The sequence below is a fragment of the Podarcis raffonei genome, chromosome 16 (genome assembly GCF_027172205.1).
Source record: "Podarcis raffonei isolate rPodRaf1 chromosome 16, rPodRaf1.pri, whole genome shotgun sequence".
Taxonomy (NCBI): Eukaryota; Metazoa; Chordata; class Lepidosauria; order Squamata; family Lacertidae; genus Podarcis; species Podarcis raffonei.
The window spans coordinates 19,357,690-19,373,210 of record NC_070617.1 but is presented as its reverse complement, the minus strand read 5'-3'; the positions used below and the strand labels follow the sequence as shown (position 1 = coordinate 19,373,210).

The following is a 15,521-nucleotide window of genomic DNA, read 5'->3' as shown; positions in this document are numbered from 1 at the left end:
AGTAAAAGTTACCATACTTTTCCGTGTATTAGACGAGGGGTTTTTTTACTCCTAAAGAAAGTAAAAAATGGTGGGGGTCAATTCTCCCCAAAAAAGCTCAACAACTTTGGGCCATCTCCCCCCATTTTCTTTAATTTTTGTCCCCAAAAATAATGGGCATCTTATACACAGGAGCGTGTTATACATGGAAAAGTACGATATGTGTTCTTTAAACTTTAAACAAGTGTCTTGCATAGAGTTTTTACAGGAGGGGAAAGAGAACTAACTGGTCAAATGACCTAGGGCTGTCTTCCACATAATCTTTAAATGGGAACTAAAGTCTAATTCCCACAAGTCCCATTCCCACCCCACCCCAGCTTAAGGGTGTCTCTTTGACATAGAAGACTGCATTGCAGAAGCCTCTGTACAACCAGAATCTCCCTCGTTTCAGGAATACTGTCCAAAGTTCTGGTCACCTCACCAGACAAAGGATATTGAAGAGTTGGGAAAGGTTCATGAAAGGGCAACCAAGATGATGAAGTGATTCCCTATGAGGAAAAGCTGCAGTATTTTAGTCTTTTCATGGAGAAAGGGAAAGGGGGGAAAACTCCCTCTCTCCTAACACTGAAACTCGTAGACTTCCAATGTTGGAAGATTTGAGACCTGTAAAAGACACGACTTCTTCATGGAGCATAGTTGGACTATGGAACTCCCTGCCACAAGAGGCACTGATGGCCACCAACTTGGATGAATTTAAAAGAGCATTTGGACAAATTCTTGGAGAGAACTATCAATGACTGCTAGGCATAATGGCTATGCTCTGCTCATCCTGGTAGCTGGAAGCCACAGGAGGGGTGTGCGCTCTCATGCTCAGATCCTGTTTGTGGGTTCCCATAGGCATCTTGGTTGGCCACTGTGAGAACAGGACATTGTGCCAGATGGGCCATTATTCTGATCTAGCAGAGTTCTTCTTGCATCCTTCAGCCCTTGCAGCAAAGCCCATCCTTCCCTGTACTCAAAACCAAAGTTCGCAACGGAAAGCATTGTAAACTGCAGCAGGAGCATCTGTGTGATTCTGCAGGATAGAAGTGGGGGGGGGAGAGACGCTAATTATCATCCCGAAAACACTAATGGGATTAGAAGGCAAGATTCGGTGGCTGCCTCCTGAAAATCATTAAGACCCATTAGAGTAAATTAACCTCCACTCTTCCACCGAGGAGCTTCTGGGTCCTTTCCAGACATCTCTCCTCCCTGCATAGAAGCAATGAGCCCTTGGTTGGATGCCGGGGTACCAGAACACACTTTGATATTTGTTTTCTCTCCCCTCGATTAATTTAGCTTAATAAACTCCGCTGCCTACGGGGGATTCTCCTCTTGGAACCGGGGCTTGCGGAGGGGCTGCATCTCGCTAATTGTAAATTAAGGTAGCCTGACCTCGAGCGCCAGAGTCCCGCCGAAAGGGAGAAGTGGGTAGGGGGGGTCTAGCCGGCTGGAACAGAGCTGGCGGGGGGGGGCTCCAGGGTCCCCTTGCGCAATTAACAACTGGAAATGCTTGATTACCTCCCATCCTGGTTGTCGCGCCCAGAGCCTCACTCGAGCTCACCTGAAACATTTAATTACAGAGGGGAAAGGAGGCCTCAGACTCCCACACCAGCACACACAGAGAGAGCAATCTAATTAAATGGTGGCAATGCTTCAGACATCCAGAATGAGCCACAAGAGATGGGAGAAAGACTTCAGACCGGATTCAGGAGGAGAGTCTTCATCAGACTCAAAGTGGACCCCAGGCATCGCTACCTGGCCCCTGGAATTTCGCCCAGGCCACACCCTGCTTCGCAACCTCCTTGGGTGTTTGTGCCTGAATAGAATATGTCTTTGTTTTTTGTTTGTTTGTTTTTTTAAAAAAAGGTTTTTGTTGAACGATTTTTGCATAAGCTCAAGGTGATACAAAATCATCGTAGTGACACAGAGCACAAGCACAAGGTGGGGAAGTGGGTTGAATAATGATGGATAGAGAATGGGGCAAAATAGTTTGCATTCTGAAATGGCAAGTCTGGCTGAAACTGTTGAGTCAAACCAAAGGGAGAGATGGGGTGCCTTATCTTTGTTAGTAACATACATGATGAACTGAACTCCCGTCTCAGAGAACTTGTCTCTGCTCATTTCTCTGCCAGCAACCCATGTTCATGTCTCATTTAGAGCCAATGGCCAGACCCTTTTACACAGCAAGAATCAGCAGAGATCCTTCCAAGAACAGGAAGTTTCTAATCTAGCAGCCAGGAGTTTAGGCTTCAAGATCAGATCTCTGTGAACCAGACTCATGATAACCCCTTCCCTAAAGATGGGCAGGAGAGCAAGCAGAAGGTCAGGAGCTAAGGCTTGCTGTGTGCCGTGGCTTTGCACCCTGGTTGTGCTTTTTTCTTGCCTGGAAATGGAGGGAGGGAGGGAGGGAGGGAGGGGGAGAGAGAGAGAGAGAGAGAGAGAGAGAGAGAGAGAGAGAGAGAGAGAAATGTGTGTATGTGTGTTTAGAATCTAGCCTACTGTACAAAGACTGAATGTAAGTTCATTGGCCCACCTGCTTTTGCCTCTGCTGCCCCCATTGGCATGTGGCCCTTGGAAGGTTCCCCAAAAGGAAATGTGGCTCTCATAATGAAGAAAGAAATCCCTGGTTCACTGGGCCCTGCACCACCAAGTATAGGTAAAGGTAAAGGGACCCCTGACCATTAGGTCTAGTCGCAGACGACTCTGAGGTTGCGGCGCTCATCTCGCTTTACTAGCCGAGGGAGCCAGTGTACAGCTTTTGGGTCATGTGGCCCGCATGACTAAGCCGCTTCTGGTGAACCAGAGCAGCGCACGGAAACGCCGTTTACCTTCCTGCTGGAACGGTACCTATTTATCTACTTGCACTTTGACGTGTTTTTGAACTGCTAGGTTGGCAGGAGCAGGGACCGAGCAGCAGGAGCTCACCCCGTTGCGGGGATTCGAACCGCTGACTTTCTGATTGGCAAGCCCTAGGCTCTGTGGTTTAGACGACAGCGCCACCCGCATCCCACCACCAAGTATACTTAATAGTTAATCCAGATTTGGAACTTAATGAACTATCTAGATTGACCAAGCATAAGAACCTAGGGGGAAGCACTGCTGCATCAGACCAAAGGTCTAACCAGTACCGAGTCCGGCATCTCATAGAGCTGACCAGAAACTTCTGAGAAACACACCAAGAAGACAAAACCATCTTCAGTGGTAGTCAGTGGGACATCTGCTCCTTAAGAGGCAGTTTACACCTCCTGTATCAGGGCTGGATAACTTTTCTCAGCCCAAGCGTTGCATTCCCTTCAGGGGGGGGGCACATGTGAGCTGTAGGCGGAGGCAGAAGCAAAAGTGGGAAGAGCAACAGATAGGAATGTCACCTTTGTACAGTAGCCTAGCTTCTCTACAGAGACTTGCACACCCTTCTCTATCCTCCATCCAGACAAGTGGCAAGTTTATTTCCAGCCAGGCTAAAACACTTGAGCCGTGTGTGAAGCAGAGGTAGAGAGGCGGTGTGCCTGGGGAGAGTCATGAGGGCCAGATGGGGAGGCTTGGGGGCCGCATTTGGCCCCCACCCTTGAGGCTCCCCACCCTTGACTTAAGACCTCAGAGACACAGAACCTAGCTGGAGCAACATCATAGCCTGTGTGCGCTTGTATGTGGCCTGAATGCACAGGGAGCTGTCCATGGTCCTGATTTCCTGTCCATGGTCCTGATTTCCAAGCTTCACCAGCTATGGGACTCGTTGTCTGCAGCAGGCTATGCCTACAACATGCAGACTACTATGCGGTCATCCCCAAGGGCCCTTGCGAGGCAGGAGTGGCAGGGTGTGGTTGAGGAGAGGGTGCAGCCTGGAGAGAGCACCGAGGTCTAGGCAGAGAGGCCTGAAGTGCTGTATTTGGCCCCTGGGCTGGCAGTTCCTCACCCCTGTCCCTGCACAAAATAACAAATGTTGTTGCCGACAAAGACACGAAAGAAAATTCATCACAGAGAGAGAGAGAGAGAGAGAGAGAGAGAGAGAGAGAGAGAGAGAGAGACTACATTGCTTGACAACTTTTTGAAGTGCAGCGAGAGCAAGAGATGGAAAATATCTATAATGGCTGAGAGAAGGGACAGAGTGGATGGGAGGTGCTCCCCCCAACCCACAACGCCACCCCTGTTGATGTGGAACAGTTCATTAGAAAGAACCGAGAGCCCTTCTCCTCTGGGGAGGCCACATTCGGACCTAATGAGCTGGCAACCCCATCAGCGTCCCAGAGTATGTGGCACTGCCAAGCTCTGGTGGCTAAATGGCCTGCCTCCTGCTCGTTTGAAAGAAACCAATTCACGAAATGGAAGGCAAAAGGGTTCGTTATCTTTACATCCCATCTTTCAATGACGGCCAAGGGGCGCAGGTGGAAGCAGCCACAGAGAAGCTCCCGGCATGCAGCTCTGACCGGCGGGTGGGGTTTTCACCTATGTATCCTCCTCCTTCCAAACTTTGCACCTTCTTTGGATTGTTCCTAAGTACACATCCAGCCTATAAGAGCACTTGAACCAGTTGAAACACCTACAAAAAGAACTGTGCAATACCAAGCACCCTGTCTCCCCCACCTCATCACGTAGAGGTGGGTACGTGACCAGCAGGCTTACTCTCCCCCAGGCTGTTGTTCCCCGAAACTAAAGCTCTCATTTACGAAAGAAAGAAACATATATACAGTATATATAAATTGCGGCGGCGGTGGTGCTAGTAGAAGTAGCGGTATTTTAATGCTGGAAAGTGCTACATCAATGTATTATTGCCATCAATAGATCCATTGCGGATACAGGGATTATAAAAAGAAGTAACGGTAAAGGACCCCTGGATGGTTAAGTCCAGTCAAAGGCAACTATGGGGTTGCAGAACTCATCTCACTTTAAAGCCAAGGGAGCCAGCGTTTGTCCACAGACAGCTTTCTGGTTCATGTGGCCAGGACTAAACCGCTTCTGGCACAATGGGACACCATGACGGAAACCAGAGTGCACGCTGTTTACCCTCCCGCTGCAGTGGTACCTATTTATCTACTTGCACTGGTGTGTCTTCGAACAGCTAGGTGGGCAGGAGCTGGGACAAAGCAATGGGAGCTCACTCCATCATGGGGATTCAAACTGCCAACGTTCTGATCATCAACCTAGCACCCCCACACACTCCCTGGGGGACAAGTCCACCTCCCCCTTCTCCACCCGTGTTGTCCATGCACATATTCCCTCCTCAGTCCACTTACTTGGGTGTGTGAGCCTCATCCACTCGATTGCCCAGCTGGAATTCATGGGACTTGCTGCGGTGCAAGGTGGTGAAGCCTGGGAAAAGGTGGATGAGTTTCCGGGAGGATGGGGGTGGCGTTCCCGGGGGCTTCACCTTGTTCCTCCTCCTGACCGGCGGTGTGCCTGGTGGCGTCATGGTGGTGACGATGTTAGGGGTGCGTGGCGGGGTATGCGCAGCATGCCGCTGCCGCGGGGAAGGGGGCAAGGAGCGGTGGCCAGACTCCAGTGGCGGGCACAGCCCTGGGAAGCCTTCCACGGTCAGCCTGTCCACATGGGCATACACCGGTCCATGCGGCAAGGTCGAGTGGCAGTGGTGCTGGATGCATTTGGACTGAGCTTTGGGGCTCGGAGAGAGGTGGGTTCGAATCCACTGCATGGATTCCGATTGGCACACGGGGTTGTTCTCCTTGCCCGTCTCAGTCGTTGCCGGCCACTGGATCGTCCAGTCTTGCTTGGAAAGGCTACCACCTGTACAAACAGGAAAGGGGGGATCATTGTCATGCACACATGAAAAGCAGTGGTGATTTAACAAGAGGAAATTTATGCTACACATTTAAATACATTGAGAACTTATTTAAACTGTCAATGCACCCAGAGGGAACATCCCAGGAAACCCTTTTCCTTCAGGGTCTCATTTTTTTCCCCAGGCCCAAATTCTCCAGTTTGCAATTTAAAATTCTCCAATTTGCAATTTAAAAAATACAAAAAAACTCTTCAAGATTAATCGGCAATTTAATGCAAATTTAACTTTTTGTGTGTGCAGTTTTGACTACAGCACACATTTCTGCAGGCTGTTTCCCGATATATAATGCAGTTATGCGTATTCGTTTCATGAACATAGGCATAGGATTTATTCCGATATACACATTTCTGTATGTAATTTTGACAAATACGCACATTGTTGCAAGCCAACAATGCATTTTGGTACGTCCTTTTCACAATGCATACATTTGTGTGTTTTTTTGCACTTTCCCCAATAGCAGTTTAGCAAGGCGTTCTGTGAAGCACCTCCCCACCCATTTAAAAGGGGGTGGGGCTTGGGGGAGAAGGGAAAGGCTTGGGGGGGAGCTGTGAGGGGGCAGGGTAACTGAGGTGTGAAGGGAGGGAGATTTGGTCATTTAAAAGGGTAGCTGGAGTTGGTGAGAAGAGTGAAGCTGGCCCAGTAGCCAGCATAACTAAGCTCCATGAACGCCTTTAATCCCACTCCCCCCTCCATCTTTCTCAAGCACCCCACACACCACCATTTCCTGAATCCATTCAGGAAGGAATCCTAAGAAGCACTTTATTACCCAAAAGTACTATTGGACAAAATAATAGACTCCATCTCTCTCTCCCCCCAGTGAACCCAGGCTCTCCACTCCCACCAGTTTTCATCCAACGTCTCTTAAGAACTCATGAATAAAAAGGTGATATTTGCATTCTAAAAAAGAAGTCCATAGCGACCCCGACTCTTTATTATTATTATTATTACGCCACTCAGGATTATTAATTGATAGCCCTGTTATCTCCGCATCCTTTTCAAGGAAATCAATTTATTTCAAGCTCTTGAGAAGGGAGAGGGAAGGACAGGCAATGAGCTGCAGGACAAAAAAGGAAGGGTTGATTAAAAGGAGGGTTTTTTTAGTTTTTAAAAAGTGTGACAAGGCGGGGGGGGATGTCTTTGGGATTGTTCCTTCCAAAGCTGGTTAATAAAAAGAAAATCAGTCAACGGGAAGAGGGAATGAAAGGAGAAGTGGTGCCTGTGCAGGGCTCTTTGTCTCGGCTGCTAATGCAGTACGATGTTTCGAGAGAGGCTGAAAGGGGTCTGGTGCCGAGACGGAGAGAGAGGGAGAGATCTGGTGGAGTTTGAGGGGCTGGACTGATTGGGAGTGGAAAGCATTAGCAGATCAGACAAGTGAGTCCTCCAAAGGAAAATTAATGGGCGTCTGGAGAAAGAAGCTGCAGAAAGACTTGGAAGTGAATTTGGGCAGCTGACAGAGTTAAGCATCAAGGAGAACTGCCTCCTTGCAAAAGGAGGACTGCTTCTGATCCCAAAGGAATCTGAATCAGCCTGTTTGGATGCTGGAATGTCCTTAGCACTCTCTGCCCACCTGGGTGATCGGACAGCCGACAAACTAGCATCCTAATCTCTGAGGAGTTGGCTGGCAACTCAAATGAAAAAGAGAAATGTGTTGCCCCACTAACACCCCCACCAGTCTTGGCAGTCTTGTGGGTGCCCCCTCCAGATGTTTTGGACTGCCACTCCCGCCATGGGGAGCACCAGCTTGGCAAAGGTTGCTCTAGGCTGCTTCTGCAGAGACGCAGCTCAGAAGAAGGCAAGCAAGGCAGAAATATGTTATGCTATGTTCCTCTCCAGTCAACAGACATCCTGTATTCCCATCGCCTTGCAGGTGCCGACAATCAGTTGACCAGCCTTGCCAAATCAGCTGATCAGTGACACTTGCTAAACCCCATCATTTCTTTGCAAGTGCTGATGATCAGCTGCTTGGTGGATCCTGGAAGCCCCTGCTTTTGGCAGGGAAGCCGTGCCTTTGCCTGTCCCACAGCGGACATGATTAATATGATGTAAGGTATAGAACAGGTGAGTGTTGCTCATCCAACATGGCTGCATGGGCCAAATGGGGGAGCCTGGAGAGTCTAATAAGGCCCATGGGGCAGAGGTTTCCCACTGCTGGCCTGCAAAGCTCCCTCCAGCTCTATGATTCAACATTGCAATACCTAGGACCGCTTCTGAACTACACCGTATTTGAAGGGGGGAGGGTGGCCCTAGAATTGTCAAGTCATAAGAGGAGCAAGGGTCATCTAGTCCAAGCCTCTGCAATGCAGGAATTCTGCCCACAGCCATCCCTGGGTGGGCTTGAACCACCAACCTTCTGGTTAACCACCAGACACACTGACCCATCGCGCCACAGCCTCTCCTCACTCTCCAGCCAAGACGTCAAGCAGTTTAGGGACGTGTTGAAGGCAACCATTTCCCATTTTGCACAGAGCCTTCCAACCCCAATCAATCCGACTGAGGTGAGTAGACTTCCCCACCCTGCAAAATAGCAGCCGATTGTGATGCAATAATTGGAGGGCCCATCCCTAACAGGGACAAACTCTTGCAGTTCTTGGTCAGTAGGAGATGATTATCCAGGGAGAACACCTTCTTCGGCAAGATTAATTACCACATTGCTAATTAATTATGATGGATGGTTGCTAAGCAGAGGTGTGGAGCGACTGAGAGAAGGGTAGCCCAACATCCAACGAAGAAAGGCTCTTCATATCAGAGCCCAATCTGGGGTCATTAAACCCCACAGCCCAGGCTCCAGGCATGTCCTTGCCTTTCCCTGCATTCATTTATCTGCTCTTTTATTTTGATGGCTGTGTCATTACATGATTGATGAGCACCCTCGTAAAAATAACTTGATGCTTCTCCCAGTGCGTCATGCCTAAAAATATCGAAGTAGAGTTTGGGGAGCCCATTCTCAGCTAATACCTGCTCACACAAAAGCATACAGGATGCTTTTCAGAGACTCGGTTTTTGGCATTGTTGAGCCGTCACAGACCCGGAATCGGTGTGTTCAGATTTTTGCATCCTGCCACCGTCGGCTGTCAAACCTCCTTGGTGGATTTTCATAACATTTGTGTGTGTGCTGTGCCCTTGGAAACGCCAAAACAAGCACGTAGAATACATGTCTATCTCAGCTCAAAGAAAATGTGCATAGCTTGGTGCGAAGGTGGTGGAACAAACCCTCTGCTAAAGGGTTGAATGAGTTAGGTATGTTCAGCCTGGAGAAGAGAAGGCTAAGAACTTGTCCATACTTACTTTTCCTCTGTGCTTTCCAGCATTAAAGCTCTGAGTCCAAGCACTCTTGTTTTTGCTATCCCTGTGCAAACCATCTTTACCGCTGAATTGGAGTAAACAGCGATCTGTGAATTGCCATTTGTTTCACATCAGCTTTAAAGACTGGGGTTAGGGGTTTTGTTTTTTTGCAGGGGAAGCTCTGGAGCAGCAACAAAAAAGAATACTTGGACATGAAGATTTAAAGCCTGGAAAGCACAGGTCCAAAGTGTGAAGAAGCCCTGAGAGTTGATATGGGAACCACCTTCAAATATCTGCGAAGGGCTGTCACATGGAAGATGGAGCAAGCAGGTTTTCTCCTGCTCCAGGGGGCAGGAGCCAAACCAATGGACTCAAATGACAAGAAAGAAGATTCCAACTGAATATTAGGAAGAACTTTCATATGGTAAGGGCTGTTGGACAGTGGAACAGACCACCTGGGAAGGTGGTGGCCTCTCCTTCATTGAAGGCTATTAAACAGAGGTTGGATGGCCATCTATCAGGGATTCTGGGGTGGTGGCTAACAGATTGAGGTTGAATCCTGACAAGACAGAAGTACTGTTTTGGGGGGACAGGGGGCGGGCGGGTGTGGGGGACTCCCTGGTCCTGAATGGGGCAACTGTGCCCCTGAAGGACCAGGTGCGCAGCCTAGGAGTCATTTTGGACTCACAGCTGTCCATGGAGGCGCAGGTCAATTCTGTGTCCAGGGCAGCTGTCTACCAGCTCCATCTGGTACGTAGGCTGAGACCCTACCTGCCCACAGACTGTCTCACCAGAGTGGTGCATGCTCTAGCAATCTCCCTCTTGGACTACTGCTATGCACTCTACCTTTGAAGGTGACTCAGAAACTGCAATTAATCCAGAATGCGGCAGCTAGACTGGTGAGTGGGAGTGGCCGCCGGGACCATATAACACCGGTCCTGAGAGATCTACATTGGCTCCCAGTACGTTTCCGAGCACAATTCAAAGTGTTGATGCTGACCTTTAAAGCCCTAAACGGCCTCGGGTCCAGTATACCTGAAGGAGCGTCTCCACCCCCGTCGTTCAGCCCGGACACTGAGGTCCAGCTCTGAGGGCCTTCTGGTGGTTCCCTCACTGCGAGAAGTGAGGTTACAAGGAACCAGGCAGAGGACCTTCTCGGTAATGGCACCCGCCCTGTGGAACGCCCTCCCACCAGATGTCAAGGAAATAAGCAGCTATCCTATTTTTAAAAGACATCTGAAGGCAGCCTTGTTTAGGGAAGTTTTTAATATTTAATGCTGTACTGTTTTTAACACTCGACTGGGCGCCACCCAGAGTAGCTGGGGAAACTCAGCCAGATGGGCGGGGTATAAATAAATAATTATTATTATTATTATTATTATTATTATTATTATTATTATTATTATTATTAAACTGTGATTCCTACATTGCAGGGTTGGACTAGATGACCCTTGGGGGACCTTCCGACTCTGCCATTCTATTATTCTGTGACCGGTGCACTGTAGATTAATGTGGATGCACCATAGCCAATATTTTACATGACAAACTATTATTCTCTCTTTGATTCATACAAAACCAGTGACCTATTCAGGCCTTCAATGAACTGGGGGAGGGGGGATAAAGCATGTATGAGGCATGGGGGGACCTAACCACCAACCTTCCCATGCTGAATGGGGCGCTTGAATACAAACTTTTAGTGCATTTGGCTTAGAAACGTCCCCACTATTGGGAACCCAGATCTTTTGCCCGACTCAGGAAGCTATGAGGCTGCAGCCTGTGGGAATGCACAGCCCTGATCTTCTGTTTAAGGCAAACACCTGAATAAGGCTTAGGAGAGACACCTACAGTGAGGAGTCAGGAAAACAGCATAAATCAGCTTGTTCCCTCAGCCTGCCCTGCCCCTACTAAGTATCACACTATGGCTACTGGAATCCACATGCCCCTTTCCGAGACGTGCTTTATTGCACCACCAACATGATCTCTGAATGTCAGAACTGGGTTATGGCTCTATACAAACCAGTGGAAAGTTGCAATTGACTAAACCACATCAAGCAGGTTCTGGTCTAGTTAATTTCATCCGGTCGCTGTCATGATAGCGGCAAGTATCCAGGAATCTGCTCCCAACGTTCCACAAAAAACACATTTCTCTCTTTAAACAAAAAAGGAATCACCTGGATCAAACCCCACAGCACACAAGTGTCAGCTCTATATATTTTTTTCCCCAAGCACCCAGCACAAAAAATTTCAAACTGCCTTGCATAACTTGGTCACAGCTACATTCCTACACGTGGCTATGATGCTTCCTGGGCAAAATCCTTCTCTTGCCAATTAAACTTCATTGCAGAATTAACCCCTCAAACTACTATTTTTTGCAGCACCCTTTTTCATGTTATATGTATATTTATTGCATTTATATCCCACCTTTTCCACCAAGGAGCTCAAGGTGGCATGGGGGTCAGCAAACTTTTTCAGCAGGGGGGCGGTCCACTGTCCCTCAGACCTGGGGGGGGCAGACTATATTTTTTTGGGGGGTGAACTAATTCCTAAAGCAACCCTGTGAGGTAGAGGTTAAGCTGAGATGCCCTGAGTGGCCCAAGGTGAGCTCCATGGCCCAAATAGGGATTTGAACTCTGCTCTCCCAGGTCCTAGTCCAACACACTAACCACTACACCACACTGGCTCTCATGGGCAGACCTATCAGTTAGTGGCTGTGACTTCTCTGTGATGAGCCCCTTCTTCACCTACCCACATCATTTGCAGACATTTAAAAGCCCTCAGATTTGTTACCTCCCCATCCCTTTGTTTCTGCTCTCTTGCTTTTTATTTCCTCTACTCCAGCGGTGGTGATCCTTTTTCAGCTCAAGGACCATATTCAATAATAGGCAACTTTCCAAAGGCTGCATGCCAATGGCGGGCAATGGATACAAATCTCCCCTTTCTACAGCAGGCTATGTTCCAGCCACACACACAACCCTCCATCCAGGTAAGCAACAGGCGTTATCACAGCTCAAGGACACATACCAGCCAGGCAAAAGCACTCAAGGAGGGAGCAAAAGATCACAGAAGGGTCATAGCTCAGTGGCAGAGCATCTGCCTAGCAGCTAGAAGGTCTCTGGTTCAATCCCTGGCAATCTCCAGGTAGGGCTGGGGGAGACTCCCTGCCTGAAACCCTCAAGACCCACTCCCTTTCATAGAATCATAGAATTGCAATGTTGAAAGGGACCACAAAGGACAACTAGTCCAACCCCCTGCAATGCAAGAGTCTTCTGTGGGGCTCGAGCTCAGAACCCTGAGATTAAGAGTCTCATGTTGTACCAGCTGAGCTCAAGGCATTTTGAGCTAGATGGACTAGTGGGTCTGAATCAACATAAGGCAGCTTCCTATGTTCCTCAAGGAGGGCCAGTGAAGGGATGCTGCCTGGTGAGAAGATGTGTGGCCCCAGGAGAGTCCCGAGGGCCAGATGGGGGAGCTTGGTGGGCCGCATGTGGCCCCTGGCCTGAGCTTCCCCACCCTTGATTCAAGACCTCAGTGAGCCACAGGTCCTAGCTAGAGCAACATCCTGCCTTGCGTGCTCTGTCCAAAACACCCAGTGAGCTGTCCGTGGTGCTGATCTTCTGCCAGGCCTCCTCCCAAGCTTCACCAGTTCTTCCCAAGGGACTCTTTTGAATATAACATGCCGCATACTACCTAGTCTTCTGCAACGGCCCTAACAATGCTTCAAAAAGAGACCCATAGCAGTATCGGAGCACCCAACGGGACCACGTCAAGGTAGGCATCCCTCAAAAAACACACCACCCAGGACCGCAAGTCCCTCGCCCTGCGTTTCGCTGGGGCCCTCGCGCAGGCTTACCCAGATCCCTCGGCTGACCGCCACTAGGTCTTCCGAGGTGAGAAAGCAACCCTCGTTTTTGCTTTCTCCGAGACGGCAACTGCTCCTCAAGTGTGTTCTAGCTTTCCTCCCCCACAAGAAAAAGCAAAAGTTACTACGGCAACCAGGAATTTTAAGCCACGGAAAAGCAGAAAATGTCACGAAGGGCTGCTGCTCATCGCGACGGGCGCACTGCATCCAAACGCAAGTGAAAGGTGCAGAGGAGTCGCAGTTCAGGTGAGTAGAGCATCTGCCTGGCAGGCAGGAAGGCCCCGGGTTCACTCCCCAGCACCTCCAGGTGGGCAGGGGACTGTTTCCTAACAGCACCCTCTCAGCACCCTCACCAAACTACAGCTCCCAGAATCCTTTGGGGGAAGGGAAAACTGTCTAAAATGGTATGGTGCTCTTTCAATGTGTGGTGTTAATGTGGCATAGATCAGCCTGGGTGGAGAAGGAGATGTTTCAAGGCACCATCCACCAGCTTGGCTCATGCTAGTTGCCTGGTCTGAGAATTACCTCCACTCACAGCTGTTCTGTCTGGCCATTAGGAACAAAATGAAGCCTTGGTACCAGCCTGTTTTCATCCTCCCTCCTTCCCATTCCACTTCCATTTCCATCATGTCTCATTAGACCAGGCATGTCCAAAGTCCATTTTGGGGGCCCTCCAGTCAATGATTTAAAGCTCAACAACTCCGGCCCTCACGCACATTCACTTCATCAAAACTGGCCCTCTTTGAAAGACGTTTGGGCACCCCTGCATTAGACTATAAGCCGCTGATTTAAATGGCCAACTGCTTTGAGTGGGGAAGGGCTGCAGCTCAATGAAAGAGCCTCTGTTTCAAATGCAGAAGGTCCCAGGTGCATCTTCAGGTCGTCCAGGGAGGGACCCCCTGTCTGAAAATACTAGCTAGAAGAACCAAAGATCTGACTCTCCCTCTCTCCTCTAAAACCCAGAGCCAAACCTGCGGCTCTGAAGGGACCCAGGCTACTGAAAGTTGCCAAACCCTCTTAGAGGGAAAGCATTGGACTGACATTGGACGTAGAGGCTCTGCTTCCTTTTGCTGGCCTACACAGATCCCTTGGACCCTGATTCTTTGACAACGTGCCGCAGTTGTGTTGCAAGAGCACCGATGCAGCCCACTAGCTGAGAGATTGCACTAAGCTCCAGGTTCAAACCACACTGGTGCCATGAGTTCACTAGGTGAGCATTCTGAAGCTGCTGAACTCCATCTCCCATCAGACCCAGTCAGGAGAGCCCAGTGATCAGGGCTGATGGGAGTTGTAGTCCCAATAGCATATGGAGGGCCACAAGTTCCTCACTGCTGCCTCAAAGCAAGCCACTCTCCCAGCCCAGCCTACCTCACAAGGTTGTTGTAAAAGCAGGAAGATGGTGTGTATGGAATGCTTCAATGTATTCAAGCGCTGAGCTTTATTGTTGGGGGGAGAAAAGGCATTTTGGAATCTTGTGGGTGCCTGTGCAAGGTGGTGGTCCCAATCTAGACTGCAAAGTCAGAGCTAGTGAATATATTCAAAAGGGAAGACAGGTGGAGTGCCAGTGCCCTGCAGATCAGGATTAGCCTTCAGCCCATTCTCCATTATACAATGCTTTAGGAGGGCGGTCCTATACATCTTAATGAAGAGGCATTAGCCATCACACAAAAATGACAAATGGAAGCCCATCCATCTCCTTCCTCACCCCCACCTCCTTCGTCTGGAGCGTTAATGGATCGTTCCTCTTCTCACCCCCATTGCTGGGACTCTGGCAACTGCATTCACGAGCCAGCAGCTGATTAATGGCCCGGTGCGCTTATTGCAATATGGCTCCCCTGTGATTAATATTCACCATCGATAACAATGCTTACGAGGCACCTGGTGCCCCCATGGCGATGCAACCTGAAAGGTTACCCTAGTTGCAATGCCACCCCAAACGTTACCCGCTCTGTCAGCAGTTCAGCATGCTGCAGGCTTCAGTAGCAACAGCCTCTCGGATCGAAGTGATTGACCGAGTGCAGATAATGGCAGCAGAGCAGGATAAAAACACACACAGACACACGCCAACGGACCGAGGGCAGGACAGAGCCCTTTTCGGCTGCAGAAATCTGCACACACCCCTGGAGGGGGGCAGCAGCAGAAGTTAGATGAGACCGTAAGGGAAAGAGGCAGAGGGAAATCAGCTGACAGCCATCCTCTCTCTGAGCCCCCAGACATCCGTCACCAGGGCAGGCGTGGAAAGCACATCCGTCAGACGCCCGTTCTGAAGAAGTGACGGCGTGGCGACACGGGTGACCTTTTATCTGCGACACGGAACCGCGGAGGCTCTGGTCGTGATGCAGAGTCAATACAGCCTCCCTCTTCATTTATCTCCCAGCCGGCTGTCCATCTCTTCGTCTCACCTGTCCATCATCGCAGGCGAGGTTTATTTAATTAGCCAAAGAGAACCCTGAGCAACCCGCCCCCTTCCCCCCACCCTTTTTTTTTTCCTTTTAAAACAAATAAAATACACAAAAAAATCCTCTGCATTAATGGCCCTTCTGCACTTCCAAGGACCTTTCCAGA

At 49.5% G+C, this 15,521-nt stretch overlaps 1 protein-coding gene across 2 annotated transcripts in view; it reads right to left on the bottom strand.

Annotated features, from left to right (window-relative positions):
- KSR2 (kinase suppressor of ras 2) overlaps positions 1-15,521 on the bottom strand; it is a 190,982-nt gene that overhangs the window by 134,074 nt on the left and 41,387 nt on the right. Inside the window, exons 1-2 of one of the 2 annotated variants that reach the window (XM_053368016.1) lie at positions 12,948-13,041; positions 5,253-5,760 (exon numbers count right to left, since the gene is read on the bottom strand). In XM_053368016.1, coding sequence (XP_053223991.1) covers positions 5,253-5,668 — 416 coding nt within the window. In that variant the 5' untranslated portion in view covers positions 5,669-5,760; positions 12,948-13,041. Of the gene's footprint in view, positions 1-5,252; positions 5,761-12,947; positions 13,042-15,521 lie in introns of those variants that run through there. The other variant, XM_053368015.1, reaches the window with a different exon arrangement.